General features: G+C 37.3%; 1 protein-coding gene across 1 annotated transcript in view; it reads left to right on the top strand.

Moving 5' to 3' along the window:
- SMURF2 (SMAD specific E3 ubiquitin protein ligase 2) overlaps positions 1-25412 on the top strand; it is a 121028-nt gene that overhangs the window by 41426 nt on the left and 54190 nt on the right. Inside the window, exon 2 of the mRNA XM_082706668.1 lies at positions 22107-22145. Coding sequence (XP_082562794.1) covers positions 22107-22145 — 39 coding nt within the window. The remainder of the gene's footprint in view (positions 1-22106; positions 22146-25412) is intronic.

Raw genomic sequence — 25412 nt, 5'->3', positions numbered from 1 at the left:
ATTATGCAGAGGAGAGGTCATGCTAATGGGCTAATAGAAATTGGTAAAAGTTGGGAGACTGGGAGGATAATAGAGTTATTCGTGATACCACCACTATTATTCTTTTAGTATAGTGAGGAAGAGTAGAAAGGAATTTAAAGTAGAAACAGAAGACCCTATGCCCACTAGGAATTTATAGGTCTGTTCTTGAACAGAAAATTATGTTCATCTTGTCTGGTAGCACCAGAGAATATAATAGAGTAGTATGAATATCCTCAGAGGTGTGTCTGTACTCTGTCTCTAATTTAGATTCTTGGATTCCTTTTTTGATTTTTAAGGGACAGTCACTTTTCTAATACCTGAATTTTTCGTAGATGTAGCATCTCCCAGTTCTTTATCTGTCATAGGAGGAAAGGTTGGACTTTAAGTTCTTTAATTTAAAGGGACATGTGGGCCTTCCCTCCCCTTCTCATTGTTTCAAAGTTCTTTGATAATATTCTGTTATAATTCACCTAAATAATCTGTTTGCCAATCTCATTAGTGTTGGTTTTAATTTGTTAAGGAGCTGAAAAGATCTTGTGGTGGTCTGCCTCTAGGTCTATATCCAAATATTTCCTAAAATTTCTAAAATCTTCTAATTATGAATGATTTTGCTTGCAATTTTAGATTTTGGTCCAGTCTACTTTGGTAAGAAAGGCTTCTGGTATGGCCAGAGCACTTTTCTGTGTCTTTAGCTTTCTTCTGATTTGGGATACGTGATCTGCATTAGGGTCCTGCCTTGTTTTTTTGAATCATCTTTGACATTTTCTGTCTGTATAAGCTTGTGAAGTTCTGGAAGGCCTGAAAGTATAGATGTCTAAAAATATTCTAAATTCCTCAGAGAACTTTTGGTTCTTAGTGGGTTTGGAGATTCCCTCAGGTACTAAAATTTAAAAACAACAGCATGACCTACTTTTGAAGAGTGATACATCCCTAATGGAGATTGCATGACTGTCTGTTCCTCACTATGTGGGTGCTTAGCAACAAGGGAGGAGATCGGACCGTTATATTTAAGGGAGGAAGATATTAGGGAAGCCTGTGATGATAAACTGAGAAAAGTATGAAGTCTTCATCTGAAGAGTCAGAACATTGGGATTCTAGAACACTGGGTAAAGCCTAAGCTTTGGAGGCAGAAAGTTAGGCACCAAGATTAAGCTGCCTTTTCTTTCGCCTTTGCCAGGGAGTCCTTCAAGGAATTAAGTTATGAGATATTGAGGCATTTAGATGTCTTGGTGTACCAGTTTAAGAAGGTAGACTATTGTCTTGGGGGTTTTGCCTCCTTTGGTTCTAAAGTATTGCAGAAGTAGAAGTCATTACTGAAATAATGATTTCTGGAGTGGCTACTGCAATTACAAACTATCCATGGTGTAATTATACCATATTATTAGAAATGTATATGAACTTGGACTCTAATGAATATACATATACTTGATTCTTTGAATTGATAGACCCTACAACAAATATCAAAAAGGAGATTCCTGGGGCACCTGGGTGGCTCAGTGGGTTAAAGCCTCTGCCTTTGGCTCAGGTCATGATCCCAGGGTCCTGGGATCAAGTCCTGCATCAGGCTCTCTGCTCAGCGGAGAGTCTGCTCCCTCCTCTCTCTCTGCCTGTCTCTCTGCCTACTTGTGATCTCTGTCTGTCAAATAAATAAATAAAAATCTTAAAAAAAAAAAGATTCCTTTACTGTGTGTTAGACAAATGTATACACAAGAGTTTCTAGGCACTTGAGAGGGAGCCCACAGTCTAGTGCCTGCAGTCCTTGAATGTGGCCCAAACCATGAGTTTTCTGAGGAATCTCTTCAACAAGACACAGGTGACTGACAACAGACCTTTACAGGATGGATCTCCTTTCTTTGTGTCACTCAAGAAAGAGACCGAATTTCCTCTCCATCTCTACCCATGAGATACCAGATGGCTCTGAGCCAGAATAAACCGAAACTTGTGGGACAAAACAGAACAAATTCAGAGCTGAGACAGCTGAATCACTATCAGAAGGTGCCAAAACCCTGCTAAATCCAGGGCTCAGTTGGTTCTTAAGTGTCAGTGGTCTGTCAGCTTCACTGGCAGTGCAATCACATGATCTCTCTGGGACCTCCAAACTGTTAAAGAAAGCAGGAATGACTCTTAGAGACCAAAGATTGAGTACTAAGTGGAAAAGCTTTATTGCTAAGTCTGGAACCTGATCTAGCCAAGAGTTTAAGGAGGCTCTCAAAGATGAAGTTCAGGGCAGGAGAAATGGAGGGTGGGTTTTTTAAAGCCAGAAGAGCATGAATTATCTTTATGTCATATTAGAAGAGCCAAATCTTAGAGTGTTGCCGATTGATTGGTGATACCTGGGTTTGTTGGTTGGTAAACACTGGACTGGCTGGAGATAGTCTGTAGCATATGTGTGGTACAGAATTATGTCTAGCTGCCTCTATTTTGTACATAACCTGTGTGAATTAGGAATATGACACCCATCTGCTTCATTTGCATCAGCAGGCTAGGTGGCCGGGGTCAGGGTTTATCAAGAGTTTAGTTTCCGTTATGAGGGGATGGATTTTAGGAGAAAGGTCTGGGTATGGTTCTGTAGCCATATACTTTGAAATGTGGTCTAGTACTGAAAAATAGCAGCTTTAATGGATCTTAATCTGTTCTTATGTAGTAGTGTTCTAATTACCTGTCGATGTACAATAAATCACCCCAAAACTTAGTTATGTAAAAACAACATTTATTTTATTTGAGAAACTGCAATTTATATAGGACACAACAGGCTCGGCTCGTTTCCCTTCCACTCATCGTCAGCTGGGGTGGCTCAAAGTTTGGGACCTATGTTATCTGAAGACTCACTGGCAGCTCAGCTGGCTGCCAGCTGGGACCTTAGCTGGAGCTCTCAGCTGAAATTCCTGCAAGTGGTCTCTATGTGGCCTTGGTCAGTTCCAAGGGGAGTACTCAGAGAACCAAATCACTTCCAAATCACTTCCTAATCCTGTTAAAGAAAGCAGGAATGACTCTTAGAGACCAAAGACTGAGCACTAAGTGGAAAAGCTTTATTGCTAAGTCTGGAACCTGATCTAGCCAAGAGTTTAAGGAGGCTCTCAAAGATGAAGTTCAGGGCAGGAGAAATGGAGGGTGGGTTTTTTAAAGCCAGAAGACCATGAATTATCTTTATGTCATATTGACACCTAGCCTGCTGATGCAAATGAAGCAGATGGGTGTCATATTCCTAATTCACACAGGTTATGTACAAAATAGAGGCAGCTAGACATAATTCTGTACCACACATATGCTACAGACTATCTCCAGCCAGTCCAGTGTTTACCAACTAACAAACCCAGGTATCACCAATCAATCGGCAACACTCTAAGATTTGGCTCTTCTAATATGACATAATGATAATTGGGGATTAGGTTTCAACATACAAATTTTGGAAGGACACAAATATACAGTCTATAGCCTGCTTATTTTCCAACTATATCAAAATTATATACCTTAATTTCCATAAAAGAACATATTATTGAAAGTAAAACATTATTTGAGATTTTTCCAAATGTAGAAATAAAGGTTTATGAACTACAAACAATGAAACATTTTTTATAGATTTTTACTTCGTTTTTCACAGATCTTATTACAGGACCCGTCACATTGTTGCTACAATAGGTGTTCTTGAGGATACAAGAACCTAATAACTTTTTAAAACAAAAATCCTAAAAATTCTGTCCTTGCTGGGTAAGTGATACTCAGATCATTGTGTAAAAGTGTGATGCGTCTGAATTTTCCTAGTGGCCCAGAGAGCTTTCAGAGAATGAGTTTCTCAGTTTTTTCAGATACTGTGGAATTTATGTGTAGGTCTCAGTAGACAACTTGCTTTTTTAAAGTGACTCTTCATAGCAGAAAATGTGTACATTAGCTCTAACTCTAGAGTTTTGTTTTTTTCTTAAGGAAATGCAGGTATGTCTTTCATGTGATAATTAAGGTCTTAATCTCTTCTCCTAAATGGTTTTTCCCTGTTTAATTAAATCTAGATAACAGATTTTGTCTATTTTGAAGATAAAATTTTGTCTATTTTTTGTGACAAAGTACAGTTGTTTTCAGTTAGGTTTTTCAGACAGAATCTTTGTTAATTAGTAATTTGAATGAAAAAGCCTGGCACTCTCTTTCTTTTCTTTCTTTCTTTCTTTTTTTTTTTTTTTTTAAGATTTTATTTATTTATTTGAGAGAAAGTGAGCCAGAGAGAACACAAGCAGGGGGGGGGGAGGGAGAAGTAGACTCTCCCTGAGCAGACTCCCACCAAAGGCAGATGATTAACCAACTGAGCCCCCAGGTGCCCCTCCCTTTTTAAAAGATTTTTTTATTTATTGACAGAGAGAGAGAGAGAGAGAGAAAGTGAGGGGGTACAAGCAAGGGGAGGGGCAGAGGGAGAGGAAGAAGCAAACTCCCTACTGAGCGTGGAGCCCAAAGTGGGGCTCAATCCTAGGACCCTGGGACCATGACCTGGGCTGAAAACAGATGCTGACTGACTGAGCCACCCAGGCGTCCCAAGCCTGGCTCTTTAAAACAAACAAACAAACAAACAAACAAAATGAGGGACATCTATCTGTGTGGCTCAGTCAGTTAAGTGTCTGCCTACAGGCTCAGGTCATGATCCCAGGGTCCTGGGATGGAGTCTACTACATTGGGCTCCTTCCTCAGCAGGGAGCCTGCTTCTCCCCCTGCCTGCTCTCCCTGCTTGTACACTTTCTCTCTGACAAAAAACAAACAAACAAACAAAAAACTTAAAAAAAAAAAAAAAAAGCCTAACAAGATGAATATAAAAAAATATTAGGTAAAACTTTCAACTGTACCTGAAAAATGTTAGTGTATAAAATCCTTTGTTACTATTTTTTTTTCCTTTGTTACTATTTTAATGAGATTCTTAACCTAGAATTATCTGGAAGAGGATAGGGATGACCTTCTGAATTTCCATAAATCATTTAAAAATATGTGTTTGTATAAGTACATATAGTTTTCGTCAGACTAATAGCATCAGCACACCTGGAAACTTAGTCCTGGGACCCTACTCCAAACCAGCTGAATTAGAAACTCTGAAGGTACACCTGTGTCTGCCCCCCATCTATTTTTAATAAGCACTCCAAGTGACATGATGCATGCTACAATCAGTTTAAGGTAATAGAGTAGATATACTCAAATACCACAGTAGACCCTTTTGTCCCATTATTGTGTCTGGTGCAGTCTGGAAGCAGATAATCCTGTATCATCAGAAGGTCATTAGTAACCTAACACTATTTCACAATGCCTACATGATTCACCTGACTTCCATCTCATCATGTAGGCATTTTATCACACATTATCATAAGGAGAAGGGTAGGTACAGTACAGTAAGATATTTTGAGAGAGAACACATCCACATAAGTTTTATTACATTTTATTATAATTGTTCTATTTTATTTTTAGTTATTGTTAATTTCTTACTGTGCATAATTGATAAACTTTATCATAGATTTGTGTGTATAAGAAAAATCTTGAATATACAGGGTTGGGGACTGTCTATCATTTCAGGCATCCACTGGGGGTCTCGGAAATGTATCCCCTGTGGATAAATACGGAGTATTGTAGTTTTATATGTTGCCCTGTAATCTGTACTAATCTACACTACTGTAAATTTGCTGATGTGATACAGAACCTGTTGAATACAAGATTCTGTGTTATAAGCGTGTTCATACGTTCTTGTCTGCATAGCAGTTTTTTTTTTTTTTTTAAACACAAGTACTGTTTTTGTTGAGATTTAAGATTAGAACTAACATTTGAAAACATCTTGGTGGTAGAATGCTAATGACTTTCGGTGAAGTACATTTTGGTCAATGACAGTACTTTGGCAAGCATTGTGAATTACCTTTATCTTAAGACTTTTTTTTTTTTTTTTCCAAGATTTTATTTACTAGAGCAAATGAGCAAGAGAGAGAGAGCATGATCAGGGGAGAGGGCAGGGGAGAGGGAGAAGCAGACTCCCCGCTGAGCAGGAAGCCTGATGCGATGCTCAATCTTAGGACCCTGGGACCATGACCTGAGCCAAAGGCACTTAACCAACTGAGTCATACATGTGGCCCTATTTTAAGACATTTTTGGTTACAGGTAACAGGAAAACAACCCATTCAGACTGAAGTAAAAAGAGACATTATTGGAAGGATGTAGTTTTGGCACCCAGGTGGGAAACTCCTGTCTAACTTCAGATGAGGCAGGATCCAGGAAATGAAAAGCTTCAGGAACTGAAACAGCGAATCCCAGTGGCCTACTAGGGCCATTTAGAACTCTATATTAGAACTCTATTTCAGAGTGCTTCCTAATTTTAGGAGCTCTGACTCCTACTGCTAGTTTCGTAGGAGAGTGGATCTGACTGGGTCATTGGGTCTGGTGGCTGCTCATCCAGTCAGCTGTGTCCATGGATCGGGATCACACTGTAAATACAGCCACAGATAACTCTACGGTTTATGTTGTAGCTATAGATTACACTTTATTGAGGGTAGAGTAACTTAGAGCATTTTGATATTCTGTTAAGGTTAAAGTAAGGCTACCTGATTTGCCTTTTAGTAATGAGTAGCTTTCTTTTTCCTTATAGTAACTCTCTTTAAAACATAAGGAATTATTACAGGGACACCTGGGTGGCTCAGTTAGTTAAGTGTCTGCCTTCCGCTCAGGTCCTGATCCCAGGGTCCTGGGATCCAGTCCTGCATTGGGCTCCCTGCTCAGTGGGGAGTCTACTTCTACCTCTCCTTCTGCCTGCTGCTCCCCTGCTTGTGCTGCTTGCAAATAAATAAAATCTTTAAAAACAAAAAAGACATTACAAATTATATTTAGTGAATATTGTAAAGTTGCTTAGTAGAATCATCCCATTATAATCTTGGCTTATTTTTGCACGTTTTGAATAGGGTACAGGAAAATGTCTTCACCTTATAATCAAACCATTTAAACATGAGACAGTATATATTTAGTTTATGCTTTTTCCTTTTACGTATGTTTATTTATAAATCTATAAAAATTTGTATGTTATATTAAAAGATTTTGGTAGATTTCAGATGCTTTATTTTACATATATGTATTTTTATATATATTTATGTATATTTTACATATATTTTATATATAATATATTAACTGAGTGTTTGAAGGGGCATTGTATATAAACAAGTATCCATAGATTTTTGGCCCTTTCATTGTTAGTAATTTTTCTTCTGCCACTGTTGGTAAGGATTTGGCATTATGCCTTTCATTTAAATTCTACAAAGTTAAAAATGATCATTTGAATAGAACTTGGAGAGGGTGATGCAAATGGCACTATGCCATTATAGAAAGAATCCAGGAAATGTGATGCATTAGTTCTTTGCACTGGAAATTTTACTGGGACACACTTAAACTTTTGGCTTGCAGTGGAATAAGAGGGAGGAACAGTGGAAAAAGGAAGCCTTTTGTTTACTGTAAAACAAAGCCGTGAATTAGCCATAGTGATGTTAGAACAGGAATCTAAACATGACACATCTAGGCAGATTCCATTGGAATGGCGAGTTAGGTTGTGACTCAATCCTGAGCCCTCCTGTAGAGCTTCAGAGTTTGTATGACTTCAGTATTTGTGGTAGTTACTGAAGGCATACTTTGCACAATTTTCTAAGCCCTGGGGATGTGGTGGGGATCAATAAGTTCTTGACCTCAATGGAGTTTAATGTTCTAGTGGGGAAAGATCTGAGGAACTCAAGCGTTAATTGGCTTAGCTGTTAATGTTTGAAAAATGTGGGTCTTTATGGATGTTTAAAACTGATAATTCCCGGGGTACCTGGATGGCTGAGTTGTTAAGTGTCTGCCTTCGGCCTGGGTCATGATCCCAGGGTCCTGGGATCCGGCTCCCTGCTACCTCATCCAGCTCCCTGCTCCCGCATCCGCATCCGGCTCCCTGCTCAGCCGGAAGCCTGCTTCTCCCTCTTCCACTCTCCTTGCTTGTGTTCCCTCTCTCACTGTGTTTCTCTCTGTCAAATAAATAAATAAAATCTTTGAAAAAAAAAAAAAAACCACAAAAAACTGGTAATTCCCAAGGCTCCTTGGAGAATCTAGGACAGGGCAGGGAACACATAAGATGAGCCTAGAGCATTTTCTAGTGTCACAAATTATGCAGGTTTGCCACCTCTCCCCACAATTATGTGCATATGTCAAAAGAACACAGGAACCAACTGAAAGAACTCCCAACTGGCCAAAGCTGGAATAGTTTGAGCAACAGAGTAAAGCAATACTAGATTATAACCCAAAGCATAAAATAAATATTTATGAGTCTGTACTGGTATAAATAAATAAATGATTGAGTAAATAGATAAATGGAGAAGGATAGACAAATCTCCCATGCAGAATTCAAATAATTTATGTGGACATTCCACATAAAAGGAGGGGGAAAATAACTCCCTGGTTCTTAAGTGTGGGATGCCCATAGTGATTTCCTTCCAAAGAGTACAGTATGGAAAGGAGGATAAAAGAGTACCTCTAGATTGAAAAACCCTACAAACACTGCTTCAGCCAGGTCAAAATTAATATCAACACTGAAAAGTCACTCTTGACATGATGTCGTGAGAGTGGCACCTTTACCTTTGTGGTCTTCTTCCCAATGACTCATAAACCCAGAATAATCATGAGAAATCAGATAGATTCAATTGAGGGGCATTCTCTGAAATACCTGACCAGTATTCCTCTAAACTAGGCTGTGAATAATAAGTCTGAGAAAAAATAATAGCCTGTCATAGCCAAGAGGAGCCTAAGGAGACATGATGACTAAATGTAATAGGGCTTCCTCAGTGGGATCTTGGAACAGATTAAAGACTTTGCATGAAAACTAAGAAAATCTGAATAAAATATGAACTTTAGTTAATGATAATGTATATTGGTTCATTAAATTGTGACAAATGTACCATACTAATGTAAGATGTTATGAGTAATAGGATAAATGGCTATGGGGCATATGGGAACACTATGTATCTTTGTAACTTTTCTGTAAATTGAAAATGAATCTAAAATAAGTTTATTAAATTTAGTAGTTCCCTGTCAACCCAGGAACTATCTCAAAAGCATGAAGTATTATTATAAAGTAACAGTAGTATTGTTATAAATCACAGTGCCTTTTTTTTTTTTTTTTTTAATAGCTGCAGTCTTCTTTCCTATTTGTACTAGTGGCTTGTATTTACAAACAGGGTCTGTTTTGAAAACTAAATATCTTGGCACTCTGCTCTATTTGAGTAGATCATCAGGTATTTGAGTGACTATAGTTTTTAGAGGCTGGAAGGATGCAGAATGCCCGAGAGCTTATCGTTATTTGCACTGTTGTAGAAATAAGGTTAATATAATTGGTGACAATAAAAGGTGATAATATGCCTTTTTATTATGTATGAGAGAAGGTTCAGTGAGATTTTTTTATTTTTTAAAGATTTCATTTATTTGAGAGACAGAGAACAAGGATGAGGGGAAGGAGAAGCAGACTCCCCGGTGAGCAGGGAGCCCCAGGTGGGGCTCCATCCCAGCACCCTGAGATTATGACCTGAGCCGAAGGCAGATGCTTAACTGACCGAGCCACCCACGCACCCCTGTTTAGTTTTTTTTTTTTTTTCTTTTAAGGTTTTTAAGTAATCTGTATACCCAGTGTGGGGCTTGAACTCACTACCCTGAGATAAAGTCATTCTACTGATTTAGCCAGCTTAATGAGATCTGGTTTTAAGAAAGGGCTCCAGTAGATAGTTGGATAATCAGAGTGTTTACAGATAGTTGGAAAAGGCACCCTGATTTGAACAAATAGACTTGCTAAGTTAAAGAAAGCAGAGAGTGAATTTTATTAATTACCTTTTAGTTTGTGCCTTGTCTTGGTTTTCTGAGGATTTTCATTGATTTCAACAAGTATTTGAGTACATATTATGTTCAAGATATTATACATAGGGGCACCTAGGTGGCTCAGTGGGTTAAAGCCTCTGCCTTCGGCTCAGGTCATGATCTCAGGGTCCTGGGATCGAGCCTTGCATCGGGCTCTCTGCTCAGCGGGGAGCCTGCTTCCTCCTTTCTCTCTCTGCTTGCTTGTGCTCTCTCTCTCTCTCTCTCAAATAAATGAATAAATAAAATCTTAAAAAAAGATACTATACATACAATAAACTTATTATTAAATTATTATTAAACATATAATAAACTAGAAGAGATAAAAGTAAGTCATGACTTCATTTTTAAGAAATGTATAGCTTAGTGACACATTGAAGGACAGATCAGATATCATGTGAATAACTTTATTACAAGCTCAGTGAGAAGGGACATGCACAACAAGTCGAGTCAAAGTGGTGTTGAAAGTGCACAGGAACAGTGAGAAAGGAGGAAATCAGAAAACATTTCACGTGGAGATTTGAATGGATGAGATCTTGAGGGTCATTGGTTAGAATAATAATACTTGAGGAGGTGGGAGGAATATTATGAGTGAAGACAGGGCAGGCAAGTCCTGGGTTTACATCAGGGAACAAAGAGGCTGGTATTTTAAGTCTAGTGGTGAAGGAGAGGGAAGGCTGGTGTGAGTGAGCAATCTACAGAAAAAGAGAGTAGAGCCTGCATTCAAAATGCTTAATAAGCCCACTTACTAGATGACATGTAAGCCATAACTCTTAGTTGTAGTTTCCTTTTCATGGATATTAGAACATAACTCAGAAACTTTTGTAAGGACCAAGCAAGGGACTGTGTTTGGAAGTTTTTTTTGGCACATTATAAAATACTCTAGATGCATTGTTTAAGTGTGAACATCGAAAATGGAAATAGGCAGAGAGATAAGTATATGATACCTGATATCATATACCTGGCAACTGCCTTAGATGTGTGGAGTGGTCAGGGAGAGTTAAGAGGCATTTGCTTTCTAGATGATTGGAAGCATGTGGTGCAGTGCACAGAACTAGGAAGATCGGAAAGAAGAACATCTGGTTCGAGAGGAAAGCTGTTTGATTCAATTTAGAATTAATAAAATTTGAAGTGCTGGTGAGGTATTCAGGTGGGTGTGTGGGTTAGACAGTTGAAATGAGGGCTTGGAGGTTGAGAGAAGAGTGACACTAGACCTACACATTGAAACTCACTTACCTATATTTACTGAAAGCTAAGTACATGAACTTTGTTACTGACTGAATGCTTGTGTCCCCACCCCCCCTGAATTTTATATGTTGAAGCCCTAATTCCCAATTTGATGGCATTTGAGGGAGGGGCATTTGGGAGGTAATTAAGTCATGAGGGAAGAGCGCTCATGATTGGGATTAGTGCCCTTAAAAAGACTGAAGAAAGATGATCCTTCTGTTGGCCATGTGACCATACAGCAAGAAGGTGGCTGTCTGCAAAACAGGAAGACAGATGGTCCTTACCAGACATCAGATCTATTGGCCCCTTGATCTTGACTTCCCGGCCTTCAGAACTGTGCAGAATAAATGTTTATGCCACCCAGTGTATGGGATTTGTTTCAGCAATGCAAACTAAGGTTCCAGATCAGGTTATCAGAAGACCCCTTTCTTGTTCTCTCTCCCCTCCTTTTTTTTTTTTTTTTTTATAAAGATTTTTATTTGACAGAGGAATAGTGAGAGAGGGAATACAAGCAGGGGGAGTGGGAGAGGGAGGCAGGAAGCCCAATGTGGGGCTCCATCCCAGGACCCTGGGATTGTGACCCAAAGCCAAAGGTAGGCACTTAATGCCTGAGCCAGCCAGGCACCCCTCCTTTCTTGCTCTTTAAGATGTTTGCAATTTGGTGGCTTAATTTTATTAGAAAGTTTAGAGTAGAAGTGACAATAATAGCTAACATGTATTGAGCACTTGCTGTATACTAGGTGCTGTAACAAATGCTTTATGGGTTTCAATTTATTTAATCTTTAAAACACCACTTCAGGGTGGCTCCTAGTAGCCTTCTTTTTACAGGTAAGATATGAAGTGAAGACACATTAAGTAGTTGTTTGGGGTCACAAGTTAGTAAGTAATAGCTCCAGATTCAAATTCATATAGTGCTTATATAGCTTAACGCTATACTATGCTGTCTCTCTGAGTGTCTCTAGAAAAAGTAAGAGAAACTTGGGAGTGGGCAGAAAGTGGTACAACTTTTCCCAACATATAGAATAGTATTCAGGCTTCATTGCACTTATATACTTGTATTTTATAATAAGGTTTTTTTTCTCTTGGTGTTCTGATGAAGAAGTAAATTATTATGTGGTTAAATTTAGACATAATCCTATCCATCACTTTGAGCAGCCCTCCATTGTGTCTGTTTGAATGAAGGTGTCCGGTGGAGAGGAGGCAGTGGCTGCATCTCCGGTGACAGTAGCCAGGAGAGTGTTCAGTCTGCAGACAGCATAGGAGGTCCTTAGGTCATGGTGAATTTGCCATTCTTATAAGAGGAGACAGTACTTTTATGTATTTTCATCTCCAAATTGGTAAAAAGGATTTCGTGGAAATAATGATTTAAAAGATAGGGCTGAAATGCTTTCAGAGTGATTCTTATAAATAATACCTTCTGTCGTGTGCCTGTTATGTGCTGGGTGCCGAGGCTACATGCTTTACATTGCCGAATGTGCTGCTTGGCTTTAGCTGAACCTTTTATTTTTTTTAACATGTAAATGTACACCAGAGTTTGATTAGTGTGTTTGTAAGAGGGATTTTACTTTAAAATTACCTCACTAAGGGTGTTTGGGTGGCTCAGTGGGTTAAGTGGCCGCCTTGGGCTCAGGTCATGATCCCAGGGTTCTGGGACTGTGCTCCCTGCTCGGTGGGGAGCCTGCTTTTTCCCTCTCCCTCTGCCTGCCACTCCTCCTGCTTGTGCTGTCTCTCTCTCTCTGTCAAATAAATAGATAAAATCTTAAAAAATAAAATAAAATTACCTTACTATAAGGCAGATGTTTACAGTTGTGGCTAAAGCAAGTATTGTATCTGCATTTGTTATGTCAAAGTAAATCATTGTTTTTGTACCGAAGAAGTTAAAAAACCTGCACTTATATTTTTAAAAGCTTATTTGTACACCCTAATCTTGTTTCAATTTTATTCCGTTAAAATATACTTTTTGAGGAAATTTTTTTGACCAAAATCTTACATTTTAAGTTAAAAAAAATGTAGTTACTTAAAAGTTGTTTGGTATGAGTGAGCTAGAAAGGTCACTTTTAATTGATTAACTGGAGAACCCATTTTACCTTTGGTGAAATATTTAAATGCTGATAGCTTGGGTATTTTTTTTTTTTAAATAAGAATATTTACCTCATTGTGATAGAACCAGTATCTTTAAGTATTTCCTCTAATAAGCTAATTTAATTAACTGCCTGACAGATATTAAATATATTAAGTTAAACTTTGAGCCCACTTTTTTTGTAATATGCATAAAACAAATGGCCCAAAATTCCTTGATTAAATGGCACTGTGGTAAGTTAGTTAAAAGCAGTTCTAATATGATTGTAAACTGTTATAGCTACTGAAAGAGGGAAATTGCTCATCTTTTGCAGAAAGCCCTTTTGCATCATAGGTTTTTACTGACCATTTTGTGAACTTTTATCAGACCAATAATTGCTTTAACCAGCATAAGTTCCTTTATATAGGAAGAGCTAACCTGAGAGACTAATTCTTTTATATATATGATGATTCAAAGTTTGGACTCTGTAATTAATCTGTTTGAGTTGGCATCTCAACTCTAGTACTTACACTGTAATCTCTGGCGAGTCTTTATGCCTGAATCACCATTTCTGCATCTCTAAAATGTAGGTATTAATGCCACTTACTTCACAGAGTAGTTGGCGTACACGTGCGCTAGTAAATATTCAGTAATTTCTCCAGTCTTCTTATATTACTTACTAAAATTACATTTTATTAAATGTATTATTTGTAAATGGACTTTTAGTTTTTGAAGAAATGTTTTCTTCTCAATAAATATATTTGCGTGATTTTAATGGATGTGTAATAATATTTCAACATTCTACTTGTCATCCTTAACTGTTTCATTATTATGCTCAGAGGGTTGTAGTTGATGCTTCTGCTCATTGCAACATTTTGTAATAACGCTCTTGTTTGTGAATTGTGTAGTGCTCCTGTTTCAAGCAACAGTAACTAAAATGTGTACTTACCACTATTTGTGTATGAGTTTTTTATGGGTCTTAAATTTCATTTTCATTCCATGTGTAGGAGTTGAAGTAGTAGTTGTTTCTTAGAGCAGAAAGATCTAAATTGCTGTCATGTGCCAGCCATTAGGAAGAGTGCATATTAGTAGACATTTTTAAAGTACTAGGCCTTTTTGTTGGAATAAGTATAGGAGTGTTATCCTGAACTTCAGTTTTCTTTTACCGTGATCATGTAAGTTCAAAGAAAATCCAAAGGAATCTACTGTTTTCAAAAGTAGTCAATACAACTTTTGAGTTGCAATAACAGTATTATAAAATCTGTTTTCATGGGGCGACAGAAGACAGGATGTCTGAGTGGTTTTTTTCTTTCTCTCAAGCAGTCTCATTCCAATCAGCAGTGTAATTGGAATGCAGCTCCAATCTGGAGGAGGAAGGGGAATTTTTGGCAAGAAGATACTGAACAGTTGGGAGTTTTATTCAGATTAAGCATAGACAGCCATTCATTATGAGTACAACTCATTCGGAACAGCATACCATTCTGTTTCTACAGCTGGGATTTTCTCTGATATTGCTACATGGTGTGTTGCATATAGATTACTCTAATCCAACCATAAAAAGAAATTATTGACTGAAATGTTAATATTTATTGCATCTGCACTTCTGCAAATGGTTCTCTTCAATCACTTCAAATTGGTTGCCTCAAGTCAAAGATACTAAAGGAGATTTTTGCAAAATTTAAAATTGTTTCTTGAGAAAACAAAAAAAAAAAGGTGATTGATGGCATAATATTTGAATTATACCTGACCTGCAAGCTCTGAGGGCAAAGTACTGTTTAAATACTAAGGATTATTTAAATAGTATTTAAATACAGAGTACTATTTAAATACTATTTAAGTACAGAGTATTTATCCTTATATCTGCAGAATCTGTCATAGCACTTGGCACAAAGTACTTCCTTAGAAAATGGTGAAAGAGTGAATGATTTAGGGGGATGCCTGAGTGGCTTATTTGGTTAAGTGTCTGCCTTCAGCTCAGGTCAGGATCCCAGGGTGCTGGGATTGAGTCCTGCATTGGGCTCCTTGCTCAGCAGGGAGCCTGCTTCTCCCTCTGCCGCTGCTCCTCCTGCTTGAGCTTTTTCTCCCTCTCTCAAATAAAGAAGTAAAATCTTTTTTTTTTTTTTTTAAGGTTTATTTATTTGACAGACATTACAAGTAGGCAGAAAGGCTGGCAGAGAATGAGAGAGAGAGAAGAGGAAGCAGGCTCCCCACTGAGCAGAGAGCCTGAAGCGGGGCTGATCCCAGGACCCTGGGATCATGACCTGAGCGGAAGGCAGAAGCTTTAACCCACTGAGCCACCCAGGCGCCCCATAAATAAGTAAAATCTCAAACAAAACAAAACAAAAAACAGTGATGAACTTAGAGACCAATGTAGAACTCAGGTGGAAGGATAGTTCTGAGGAATGAGGAAACATTCTCAGGAATGTTTTAAGGATATTCTGGAATGGTATTAGGAGAAGAGGAAATGTATGCGAGGACTTAATAATATTTGTAAAAAGATCACTTTGGATCCATTGTGGAGAACTGATTGGAGTGTTGAGGCTCGAGGCAGGGGACTGATTGGGGGACTGGTTGTGGTGGCCTAGATTAGTTGATGGTGGGCTGGACGAGGGTGGTGGCATTGTTAATAGAAGTGGACAGATGAAGGGTATTTGAGAGGCAGATTTGATTAGAATTGGTATTTGCCAGGAGGTGGGAAGGGGGAGGAGTAGTGAAAGTGGCTGTGGAGGTTTTTGACTGGAGCAGTGGAGTGAAAAGCAAGGTTATTTATGGAAAGAAAGTAAACTGGAAGAGCAGTTTTTGGGGAGGACAAGATGGTGATTTTATTTTGGGGCCCTGTATGGATGTGAAGTTTAGGAGAGAGTTAAGATTGGGTCTTTATATCTAGGTGTCACCAGAATGCTAAAGGCCAGGTATAATGTATGAAATGTAGCTCTTCATATTTATTTTTTGAGAGGGGAGGAAGAGCTTTGTCAGTCTGTTAGGCCATGAGTTTTCTCCTAGGAAAAATGTAGATTCTTTCCCCAGAAGAGTACACATGCATATAACAGTTTATGTATAATTCCAAAGATGGGCTTCTGTGCTCCTCAGGTTATAGAGTAAAAGAAGAGGATCTAGGCCAACAGTCCTGACGAACCTCAATTTCCATGGGCGGAGTATAGGAAAAAGATTAAGCAAAGAGGTTTGAGAATGAATTTTATGTCTGGTATAAAACTAGGTGAATGTGCTGTTGAACAGAAATCAAAAGAAAAGAGGGGTTCCAGAAGCAGAAGTAATGGCAACTGCTTCTCAGGGGTCAGGGGTGATAATGAATGAAAGTTGTCCATCGGATGGATTTAGTAATGGAAAAGCCATGTAAGGGAAATGGTGAGCGAGAAAGCCAAATTGCAGTGAATTAAGGCATTAGTGGGAAGTGAAGAAGTGGAGTCTCTCTAAATTTACTTGTTCAGAGTTATTATGTATGGATGTTGTACTTTGTCAGGTGCTTTTTCTGCATCTATTGAGATGATCGTATGGTTTTGATCCTTTCTCTTGTTAATGTGATTCATCGTCTTGATTGATTTGTGAATATTGAACTGCCCCTTGTATCCCTGGGATAAATCCCACTTGATTGTGGTGAATGATTTTTTTAAATACAATGTTGGATTGGGTTTCCCAATACGTTGTTGGGGATTTTTGCATCTCTGTTCTTTAGAGATACTGGCCTATGGTATTCTTTTTTTTATAGTGTTTTTGTCTGGTTTTAGTACCAGGATAATGCCAGCCTTACAGAATGAATTTGGTAGCTTTCCTTTTGTTTTTTTGGAATAGTTTGAGAAGAACTTTTCTTAAAATGTTTGATAGAGGGGTGCCTGGGTGGCTCTGTCGTTAAGTGTCTGCCTTTGGCTCAGGTCATGATCCCAGAATCCTGGGATCTGGCCGTGTACTGGGCAGGGAGCCTGCTTCTCCCTCTCCTACTCCCCCTGCTTATGTTCCCTTTCTCACTTTGTCTCTGTCAAATAAATAAAAATCTTAATAAAAAAAAAAGACAACTGGGGTCTGGTATGTATAAATAAATAGATAGAATTCACCCGTGACGCTGTCTCGTCCTGGATTTCTGTTCGTTGGAAGCTTTTAGATTATCATCAAAATTTGATTATTTTGATTGTTGTTAATTTTATCAGTACTTCATCTGTTCAGATTTTCTGTTTCTTCCTCATTCAGTTTTGGAAGATTCTTTGTTTCCAGGAATTTATCCATTTCTTCTAGGTTGTCCGGTTTGTTGGCATAACATTTTTCGTAATATTCTCTTATAATCTTTTGTGTTTCTCTGGTGTTTGTTGGTATCTAACTCCAGGATTTCTTATTTTATTTATTTGAATCTTCTCTTTTTCTTGATGAATCTGGTTAAAGTTTTATCCAGACAAAATAAAATAAAATAAAATTTTGCTTATGTTTTCAAAGAACTAGCTCCCAGTTTCCTTGAGCTTTTCTCTTTTTTTTGGTTGTTGTTGTTTGTTTTTTAGTTTCTATTTCATTGATTTCTGTTCTTTATTTCCTTCTTTTGGTAGACTTTGGACTTTGTTCTTCCTTTTCTAGTTCCTTTACATATAAGGTTAGGTTGTATGTTTATTTTTCTTATTTCTGGAGGTAGGCCTGTATTGCTATAAACTTCCCTCTCAGAACATCTTTTGTTGCATCCCAAAGTTTTGGATGGTGTATTTTCACTTTAATTTGTCTCCATGTATTTTTTGATTTCCTCTTTGATTTCTTGGTTGACCCATTCATTATTTAGTAGCATATTATTTAACCTCCATATATTTGTGTTCTTTCCAGAATTTTTTCTTTTGATTGATTGCTATTGTGTTAGGAAAAAATACATATGATTTCAGTCTTTTTGAATTTACTGAGCCCTGTTTTGTGACCTAACTTGTGATCTGTCCTGGAGAATGTTCCATGTGTACTGGAAAACGTGTATTCAAATGAAATGTTCTGTGTATACCTGTTAGGTTCCTCTGGTCCTGAGGGGGGAAAATTAAGAGCTTTTCCTCTAAAATCAGGAACAAGACAAAGATGTCTACTCTTACCACTTTTATTCAGTATTAGCACTGGAGGTCCTAGCTCCTTGCTGCAGCAATTAGACAAGAAAAAGGAATAAAAGGTAAATTGGTAAGGAAAAAGTAAAACTTTGGCTATTTGCAGATGATATGATACTATATATAGAAAATCCTAAGGATTCCACCAAAAAACTCCTAGAATTGATAAATGAATTCAGTAAAGTTGCAGGATAAAAACCAATATACAGAAATCCATTGCATTTCTATACACTAATGATGAAGTAGGAGGAAGAGAAATTAATAAAACAATCCCATTTATAATTGTACCAAAAAGAATAAAATACCTGTGAATAAGCTTACCCAAGGAGGTGAAAGACCTGTATTCCCAGAAACTGAAGAACACTGGTGGAAGAAATTGGAGATGACACAAATAAATGGAAAGATATTCCATGTTCATGGATTGTAAGAACGATATGATATAAATATATATGCATACTACCCAAAGCAATCCAAAGACTTTTTGCAATCCCTATTAAAATACCAACATTTTTCATAGAACTAGAACAAATGATACTAACATTTTTGTGGAACCACAAAAGACCCTGAATAGTCAAAGCAATTTTGAGAAAGAAGAATAAAAATGGAGGGGGTATTAAGGCCCAGATTTCAAAATAAATATGCTACAAAGCTGTTGTAATCAAAATAGTATGGTACTGCCACAAGATAGACACATAGATAAAAGGAACAGAATAGAGAGCCCAGAAATAAACCTACACTGATAATGGTCAACTAATTTGTGACAGTCTCTTTAACAAATGGTGCTAGGAAAACTGGGCTGCTTTCTAATACCACATACAAAAATAGAGTGGATTACAGACCCTAAATGTGAGACCAAAAACCATAAAACTCCTGGAAGAAAACATAGACGGTAATTTTGACACTGACCGTGGAAAACATTTTTTTCTAGGTATGTCTCCTCAGGCAAGGGAGACAAAAGCAAAGTTAAATTTTTGGGAGTATACCAAAATAAAAAGCTTTTGCCCAGCCACAGAAACCATCCGCTAAACAAAAAGGCATTCTACTGAATGGGAGAAAATATTTGCAAATGACAGATTTGATAAGGGTAAATATGTAAAATATATAAAGAACTTATACAATTCAACATGCAAAAACCACAAATAATTCTGTTAAATGGGCAAAGGACCTGAATAGACATTTTTCCAAAGAAGGCATGCAGATGGCCAGGAGATACATGAAAAGATGCTCAATATCCCTAACCATCAGGGAAATGTAAATGAAAACCATAATGAGATATCACCTCATATCTGTCAGAATGGCTGGAATCAAAAGGACAAGAAATAACAAGTGTTGGTGAGGATGTGGAGAAAAAGGAATCCTCATGCTTTGTTGGTAGAATGCAGTCACTGTAGAAAACAGTATGGAGGTTTCTCAAAAAAATTAAAAATAGAATTACCATATGATCTGGTATTTACCCAAAGAAAATGGAAATATTAATTTGAAAAGACATAAGCACACCTATGTTTGTTACAGCATTATTTACAATAGCTAAGATATGGAAGCAACCCAAGTGTTCATTGATAGATGAACAGATAAAGATGCATGATGGAATATTACTCAGCCATAAGAAAGAACGAGCTCTTGCCATCTGCAACAACATGGATGGACCTGGAAGGTTTAATGCTAAATGAAATAAGCCAGAGAAAGATACCATGATTTCACTCATGTGGACTTTAAGAAATAAATGAACAAACAGAAAAAAAAAAAAAAACCTCCAATCAAATTCTTTTTTTTTTTTTTTTAAAGATTTTATTTATTTATTTGAGAGGGAGACAGTGAGAGAGAGCATGAACGAGGAGAAGGTCAGAGGGAGAAGCAGACTTCCCATGGAGCTGGGAGCCCAATGCGGGACTCGATCCCGGGACTCCAGGCTCATGACCTGAGCCCAAGGCAGTCATCCAACCAACTGAGCCACCCAGGCGTCCCCCCAATCAAATTCTTAACAAACTGGTGATTGCCTGAGGGGAGATAGGTAGGGAAAGGAAATAGATAAAGGGGATTAAGAGCAATCCTGATGACCACTGAATCATTATATTTACCCGAAACAAAGATAACACTGTATGTTGTTATACTTCCATTAAAAAAAAATAATTAATGCAGGTATAAATGGAAAAAAAAAAAGCAATACTTTAAAAATAATATGAAATATATAGTAATATATATTGGTAGTTAACATTTAAATAATACTGTGATAATAAAAGTTCTGGATCCAAAAGAAAAATGGAGTTGCAAAATATAGACAGTTCTTTCAGTAGTTTCATTATGAAGGAGAAGAGATAGGATGGTGTCTGGAGAGATGTTGAAATGCCGACAAGGATTTGTCAGTAGAGGAGATGAGAGACCAGTGGTGGGTTGAATGTGAGATCTAGAGCACAGGAGGAGGAAGGACAGTGTTAGACAGGAGGGTGGACATTGTAAGTGGAAGCAAGACAAAAAGAATGAGTATCAAAACATGTTTGAAGAGTTATTGATAAGAAGTTGGAGAATTCACATGTATTTTCTGTTTCTCTAAAGTAGGATGTGAAATCATTTCATTTCTGTAATCATAGGATCTTGGTTAAAAAAAAACTATTATCTCATCAGTCCTGAAGATTATAATTTGGATTATTCAGTTTACATGATGATAACGAAGGCTTAGGGAGAAGTTCTTTTAAATCCAGTTTATGATTTGGTACTCTTAGTTATGGCCCTTAGTTTTCATGATTGAATTTTTAAAAATAAAACTGTTTCTAAGACAGGGTCCAAGAAACTCTGACTAGTAAAGCAGTATCTTGTGCTTACTTAATGATTTTTTTCATTTGCCACTAAGATCTGTCTTCAGAATGATTTTTATTTGAACTTTTAAAGTGATTATATTTTGACTTGTTGCCGAAGTTTGTTATGTTAAATGAACTTTACATACTAAACTTTAAATAGTTGTAATTAATTGAACAGGCCATTTAAACTGAGTAGAAGTGGGTAGAAATTAACCAAACATTACATTTACAGATATTTTATAAATTAGAAACATATGGAAATTGATGTTTCCCCTTCACTTGTAATAAGCTTGAATTAAAGAAGTTAAGTTTGATTCAACATAAGCAGTAATTTTTAATTAACACATAATCCCATACAATAAAATTCACCCCTTTAGAGTGTGTAATTTAGTGCTTTTAATATATTGACAAGGTTGTGCATCCATCTCCATAAAAATAATAATTAATACAAGGTAATACAGAGAATGTGAATTTGGGATATCTAGCTCAATGTATTAACTTTCAATTTTTGGTAGATATAATAATCTGTCTTGTCACTGAACTGATGATTTAGGAGAAGGTAATTTATGTCCTGTAAAATTTCTGTGGAGTTAGATGAAGAGTAAATCACAGAATGTTATTTTTAAAAAATCTCATTTAGATCAAGAAAGCCCTATCTTATTTATGATACGTACAAAATTATGATCAGTACAAAATCATTTCATTTTAAAAATATGTCAACCTAAATTTACATATTTCCTTCTTAGAACTGTTTTCCCCTTTTACTGAGCTCCTCTGAGATAAATCTTGATGGAAGATTGATTGGAAGTCAATCCTTATTAGAATATCAGATTTATAAACTTTCTGGCCCTCAGCTGTTACTGGTGATCATTGCTGAAGTTGCAGCCCTGGTTTAGCTGTCTTTTGCTAGTCTTTAATAAAAATTTGTGATCATATTTCATACTTTGCTGTAGTTAGTGTTTAATTATTGTTCTCTGGTGTTTTTAGTGTTTTAAAATGAACCTTTTGACAGTGCAGTCTTAACCATTTTAATTCTTTCCATGTATTTTTTTGTTTCCTTTACAGTACTCTGTGCAAAAAACTTGGTGAAAAAGGATTTTTTCCGTAAGTAAATTAACTTTAAATCTTGTATGTTGTATGTAGACTTTTTGGATAACATTTTTAGAATTGTCTGGCTTAGTGAGTTCTCTATTAAGAAATCTACTCAGTACTGTTTTATGAATGCTTTGGTTCAGAGCCTTTTGGCAGTACTTGTTTTTTTTTTTTTTTTTTTAAGAGGATTTTGTGCCTTTTTTAGCTTTAGTCCCTTTCCTTTTATCTACCCCTCCCACATATTTGTGTGAAATATGTGTAAGTGTGTCTATGGGGTATGTGTAAAGAATATTGAAGGTGTGCATATAGTACTAGGTTTCTAGAAAAGTAGAGATTATTTTGTAAACACTTCTTTTTCTTTTCTAACATTTTATAGGAAATTTTATTCAGACAGTCATGATTCCTTGGAAAGTAGAGAAGTCATTCAGCCTGCTTGGAATTTCCAGAGTGTGTAGGAAAGAAATCTTTGCCACATTCGATCATAGATGCTCTGTGTCTCAGACTCCAAAGCAGACATTTGGTTCCCATATTTGCAAGTCTCTTTGCCAATAAGTTGTCAAATTTTTTTGGTGGCTTTATTTAGGATTAAGTTTTGTGAGGGAGGATTGGGAAGAACCCCTCCCATGTGTTTAGAATCTTTACCCTGTATAATACCATATTTCATAATAGCTTTAAATTACTGAGTAAAGAAAATTCAAAAATATATAAATGAGTAAAAATTATACAATTTTTAGTAAAGAACTCTAAGCCAATCAAATTTTATATGTAAAATATTTGAAATTATAAATTGAGAAGTTTCATTAGATTTTAAAATTCAAGTTCTACCATCCAGCAAAAACTAGCTATATGTGCTAATTTAATATGATATTACTTAATTTTCAGGGGTTTGATTAAAAGAATTAATAAGCTCATGATGCATTTTAAAATCATACTTAATTCATTTCACTTGAAATTTTCTTTTTAAATTTCTAGAGAAAACCAGAATTAAAGTTTGTAAAAGAACATCTTATAAACCTTTCTGTCATTAGAAAATTTTTTGGTGTCTGTGTTTATATGGGAAAGGAGTTAAATAGGATAATTTGGGACATAGTTAAGAAAGTTTTAAGCGGTCTCCAATTTATGCACCCTGTGCCCTCCACACTACTGCATGTCCCAGCAGCAGAGACCCCTGGCCTCTCTCCATGCTGCCACCACACAATACATTCGCAGGCTTTCGCTGAACTACCTATTTCATCCCTGTCACTAATAACCTAGTAGCTGATGTATACTCTTTTTTTATCCCCCCCCCCTTTTTAAGACTTTATTTATTTGACAGAGAGAGAGAGAGAGAGAGAGAGAGAGAAAACAAGCACAGGCAGGGGGAATGACAGGTAGTGGGCTTCCTGCTGAGCAAGTAGCCTGCTGTGGGGCTGGATTCCAGGACCCTGGGATCATGACCTGAGGCAAAGGCAACCGCTTAACTGACTGTGCTACCCAGGCAACTCTCTCTTTTACTCTTCTTAAAGGTTGGTTTGAGGTAGGATCTATTCTAGGAGGGCTGCAGAGTGGCAAATAGGATCAGATAGTCAAGTGACCAGGAAAAAAGGGAGGAGAGTGAGGAATTGCCCAAGCTTACAGTTGCTTCTGCACTCTCCGAGACATCTGCCCTGGTTTTAAAGATAAAATCTTCTGTTTTGTCTCCCAACCTTCCTTCCCAAGTTTGTTCTTTCTTCCAAAGTCCCAAGACACAACTTCTCTAGTAACTATCCAGTTAACCTTGTCTCAGTTTTCTGAGAAAATCTAGAGGAATCTTCCTTTAATTTTTGATAAACCTCGGAGAGCCAATTATTATCACTTATGATCTTCATCTGCCCTTAAGTTGTAGGTAGGAAAAGGAGTTCCTTCTTGAATTCTTTCTCCTTTTCATTGGTGTAGGTGTAAATGTTAATAAAAATTCTTAAAGGGGCGCCTGGGTGGCTCAGTGGGTTAAGCCGCTGCCTTCGGCTCAGGTCATGATCTCGGGGTCCTGGGATCGAGTCCCGCATAGAGCTCTCTGCTCTGCAGGGAGCCTGCTTCCTTCTCTCTCTCTGTCTGCCTCTCTGCCTACTTGTGATCTCTCTCTGTCAAATAAATAAATAAAATCTTTAAAAAAAAAAATTCTTAAAGAATTGTGAATTTGCTCCAGAAATAAGAAAATTAGGGGAAACTATGTGATTATATTTAAAACCAGAATGGAAGAAACACTTGATGGTTCTGGAAAGGGAAATAGGAAAGCCAATCCTGAGGCCTTCAGAAGACACGCAGCCAGGGGTGGGCCATCTCTCGGGTTCACAGTGGGAACAGCCTCTGCTGTGGTAGATTTACATCTTTGGTCTGTTTATAAGTTGAGGGTTGCCCACATTAATTCCAGAGAAAGAATTATGATACTTCCTAAATCTCTTAATGAAATTTGAGTGGGAGTGTCTATTGATCAGAATGCAATTATCATTGACACCAAAATGTAAAGTGTTTATAACGAGGTTTAAATCATGTTGAATGAGAAGAGTAAATTTTAATATCAAGCTTGACTATATAGACTGATGAACTATGTATATGTGTATATATTTAATTATAGGAAAAAAAATACAAAGCCAGGTGCTGTAATTTGTGTAATTTGAGATAATACTATTTATCTTGGGTATCTACCCTTGCTAAAAAAAAAGTTTTGCTAATTCGTTTTTTAGAATTGTTTGCAAGCTTATTGGCTTTAAAAAATAAGTTCCTTGGGTGCCTGAGTGGCTCAGTGGGTTAAGCCTTTGCCTTTGGCTCAAGTCATGATCTCAGGGTCCTGGGATCAAGTCCTGCATCAGGCTCTCTGCTCGGCAGGGAGCCTTCTTCTCCCTCTCTCTGCCTGCCTCTCTGCCTACTTGTGATCTCTGTCTGTCAAATAAATAAATAAAGTCTTTAAAAAAAAGGTTCCTTCCCCTTCTCCCACAATTTTAGAAGGAAAAGTTTCTCAACATATAGGAACATGTAGAGAGTTTTATAGTGAATATCCACCATCTGGATTCTACCATTAAGTTCGTCACGTACCTGTTTATCCATTATCTGTTTTTTCAAGTAGGTTTTCTTTTTAAAAAAGATTTTATTTATTTATTTATTTATTTATTTGAGAGAGAGAGATTGAGGGAGAGAGAGAGGGGGAGAGAGAGAAGCAGACTCCTTGGTGAGCAGAGAGCTCAACACAGGGCTGGATCCCAGCATCGTGAGATCATGATTTGAGCCTAAGGCAGACACTTAGCAGACTCAGCCACCCAGGTG

This window comes from Mustela nivalis (genome assembly GCF_964662115.1).
Source record: "Mustela nivalis genome assembly, chromosome: 17".
Classification (NCBI taxonomy): Eukaryota; Metazoa; Chordata; class Mammalia; order Carnivora; family Mustelidae; genus Mustela; species Mustela nivalis.
Note: the sequence above shows the minus strand (reverse complement) of the source record. Positions and strands in the feature narration are given on the sequence as shown.